At 37.0% G+C, this 3,611-nt stretch overlaps 1 protein-coding gene across 1 annotated transcript in view; it reads left to right on the top strand.

Annotated features, from left to right (window-relative positions):
* LOC103080329 (transcription factor A, mitochondrial-like) overlaps positions 1-3,611 on the top strand; it is a 12,664-nt gene that overhangs the window by 5,164 nt on the left and 3,889 nt on the right. Inside the window, 1 exon segment of the mRNA XM_082931341.1 lies at positions 1,251-1,346. Coding sequence (XP_082787467.1) covers positions 1,251-1,346 — 96 coding nt within the window.

Genomic DNA, 3,611 nt, shown 5'->3' with positions numbered 1-3,611 from the left:
GCTGAAAGCAAGAGGGGATTTTTCTTGATATTTACTGTTGGAATCTGGTCAAGTTCCTGGGGATAAACCTCACAATGTGAGGTCCCTCCTATGACTGGGTAACTCTCAGAGTTGTCCGCATGGAGCCCCCAGCAGTTTGTTAACTGCAGTTCAGTTTCCTCCCCGTTACTGGTTTCCATTCCTGAGTCTCTGCTTCGGTAAGCCTCGACTCCCTGTGTTCACCCCTCTGTCTGTCTCTTCAATCTTGGGGGCAGCAGTTTGCCATGTGTCCTCTCTACTGTGCATCCAAAAGGAGTTGTTGATTTTCCAGTCTGTTCAGCTTTATACTTGCTAGGATGGAGTAGTGACTTCCAAACTCCTTACATGTGGAACCGGAAACCTGAAGTCTGAGTGCTTTCTTTCTCTCTGTTGGAATTTTTCTTTCCGTTAGATTCCCAGTTCCAACTAGTTAGAGAGTAGGTGAGAAGTGTGGGAATCAGGAAGTTGCAGGTGAAGCACCTAGGAGAGAAATCCTAGCAGTAGCTCTAGAAACAAAAGGGGAAATGCATAGTTAAGTTGTAAAATGCCTAGTTTTCAGACTGAGAGGTTCAGGGCCAAGAAAGTGATCTCTACATGTAAATCAGAGAAGCCCTACTTTTACTTATGAATGAAAGTTGGGTTTGTCATTGACTGTAACCAAATTGCCATTAAAAGCTCCATCATTTTACAAATTACTATCAAATTCAGCAACTAGATAAGTTAAGATGATGCAATATCTTTCATTAGATAAATGCATCCCCCTGACCCCTTTTGATACCTAGTAAAAAGAATTGAAATTAACATATCTGTTGAGGGTTAAAGGTTGAGAGACATGCAGGGAAGGAAATGAAATGAGAGATTATTAAACAGATACTCTAATGTTCTTGAGTTGTGGTGGAGACATGTAGTGCTTTGGCCAAGGAGATGGTGGTGTACAAAAAGATTTTGTACATATGTGCTCAGTTATTCAGTTCATGGAGACCGTGAAAATAATATGTAAAGGAAATGTTTTTGTATGAAACATAACTCACAAAATCTATTAGAATTTTCAAAACAGTACTATAAAAATTCTGACCCCAAGAGGGAACAATCACATACTTTATATAAGAATCATAATGTTCACTTTAAAGAACATTCTGTAATGCATAGTAGTGAATAAAGTTTTTCTGTAGGTGAAATTAAGTCTCATAGAGGTTAAAACTTTATCTCACTCTTCCATTTTTATTACTTAGGAGTTAACGATGCTTGGAAAACCGAAAAGACCTCGCTCAGCTTATAACATTTTTATAGCTGAACGTTTTCAGGAAGCTAAGGATGGTACATCACAGGTAAAACAGAACTGTGTTTATTTTTAAAATTTTTGTTTATTCTAATTTTTAAAATACCTAGACAGGAAATTTTAGGGGTGCCACATGTCAAATGGTGAAGAAAAGTGGTAAATTACTATAAACAAATACTATATACAAATAAGTCCCTCTTTCTTGTATCTCTTTTAAAGAAGAATCCTTTTTCTTACCACATACAAGTAATTTGAATATGTAGTTGCCTATATATATATATAGAGAGAGAGAGTCAACTTTTAAAATTCAAATAACATAAAATTTTCAGCTTTATAGGGTTGTTAAAGTTCTGGAGACTTCTTATCCAGCAGTTCTTAACTGTTTTACAGTCACTGGGAAAGTAGGGTTGAGGTGTAATATTTTGTACTGGGATTTGAGTGTAACCTATGGCTTCATGTTACATCCTTTAATAAAATTTTAGTTTTGCCCACAGGAATGTATTACACATGTGAATGTCATATGAATGTGCAGGAAAAAAAAAAAAGCTTGTCGTTCCTGCTGTGGCTTCGTGTTGCATTTATTTCCTTCTTAGAGGCTCCAAATTGACAATTGTATTTTTCCTTTCATAATAAGCCATGGTAAGAGAATTCGGTTCAGATTCCTAATTCTTGTCAATCTGAGATGAAGGTTTTTTGCCACTCTGCCTCTTTGGGTTACTTAGATCATTTTACAAATCCTGTTGAACATATGATTAAATAATGTATATATGTGATGTACTTTTTCCTGGCTATATACTTTTACTGATTTACTCCCCTTGGGATTTTAAATTTAGTTTCTATGGCCCTGCATTACTAAAAAAGCAAGCCTATTTATTTTTTCAGTTGGAATTTGCTCAGTCACTAACTTACCTTGGATTTATTGATAGTCTTCTTATTAGTATAAGAAGGTTGTATGCTTGAGAATTCTGAATCAGTGGTTCTCAACTCTGACTGCATCTTGGAATCACTTCAGAAGCTTCATGCCTGGGCCTTATCCCTGGAAATTAAAATTAACTCAATTATATCATTTTTATTCATGTAAAAAATACATCCATATAGTTTAAAGAATCAAAATAAGACTTGTTACGAAAGATACTAGTTTTACCGTGCTATCGTATTCCTTACTCCAGAATTAATACATTCTGTTTTAGTCGATTCTTGTGGTATTTACCTCCATCTCTCTAAATAATGTTCTGTGTTGTTACTTCCTGATTTTTTAAAAAAATTCTAAGCATTACATATATTTTAGGCATTACCTCTCACTATTTGATGAACATTTAACTCTTTCTTATTCCGCTGTTCACATTTCCATCATCCTACCCCCCAATATAGTTATCATAATTTTGTTTAGACCAATATTGAGTACTTAACATTATTATGATAATGTAAACCATATTCATAGCTGAGGTGTTCCATTTACTATGATTATTATTTTTCCTTTCTTGCAAAACTTTCCCTGAAATTGATTTTTTTTTTTTTTTTTGGTGGTACGCGGGCCTCTCACTGTTGTGGCCTCTCCCGTTGCAGAGCACAGGCTCCGGACGCGCAGGCTCAGCGGCCATGGCTCACGGGCCCAGCTGCTCGGCGGTATGTGGGATCTTCCCAGACCGGGGCACGACCCTGTGTCCCCTGCATCGGCAGGCGGACTCTCAACCACTGCGCCACCAGGGAAGCCCTCAATATATTTTTTGAATTTATTTATTTTATTATTTATTTTTGGCTATGTTGGGTCTTCGTTGCTGCACACGGGCTTTCTCTAGATGTGGCAAGTGGGGGTTACTCTTTGTTGCAATGTGCTGGCTTCTCATTGCAGTGACTTCTCTTGTTGTGAGCACAGGCTCCAGTAGTGGAGCATGGGCTTAGTTGCTCTGCGGCATTTGGGGTATTCCTGGAGCAGGGATCAAACCCGTGTCTCCTGCATTGGCAGGCGGATTCTTAACCACTGTGTCACCAGGGACGTCCCTATGGATTAAATATAAGGAAAAAGATATGTAATGAAAGAATTGAGAGCATTAAAGCAATTCTTTCCAAAGCTAAGAGAACAGTTCTTTAGTAACCATCCCTGAATATACTAAATGTGTTTATAAAGGTAAGTTTAAAATAGTCAAAACATAGGCTCGGATACTATCTGGTACCTCATTTTTTCTTAATAGGAAAATAAAATTCAGTCAAAGTTCTGGTCAGAATAGTAAAGTTCATTGTTTTAACTCTACTTCTCCTTAAAATCACTAATGATATTCTCCTAGCTTTAAACAGGTACTTTTCAAACCATATC

Source organism: Lipotes vexillifer, unplaced genomic scaffold, assembly GCF_000442215.2.
Source record: "Lipotes vexillifer unplaced genomic scaffold, Lipotes_vexillifer_v1.1 scaffold375, whole genome shotgun sequence".
Taxonomy (NCBI): Eukaryota; Metazoa; Chordata; class Mammalia; order Artiodactyla; family Lipotidae; genus Lipotes; species Lipotes vexillifer.
This window is presented reverse-complemented; position numbering and strand designations above follow the sequence as displayed.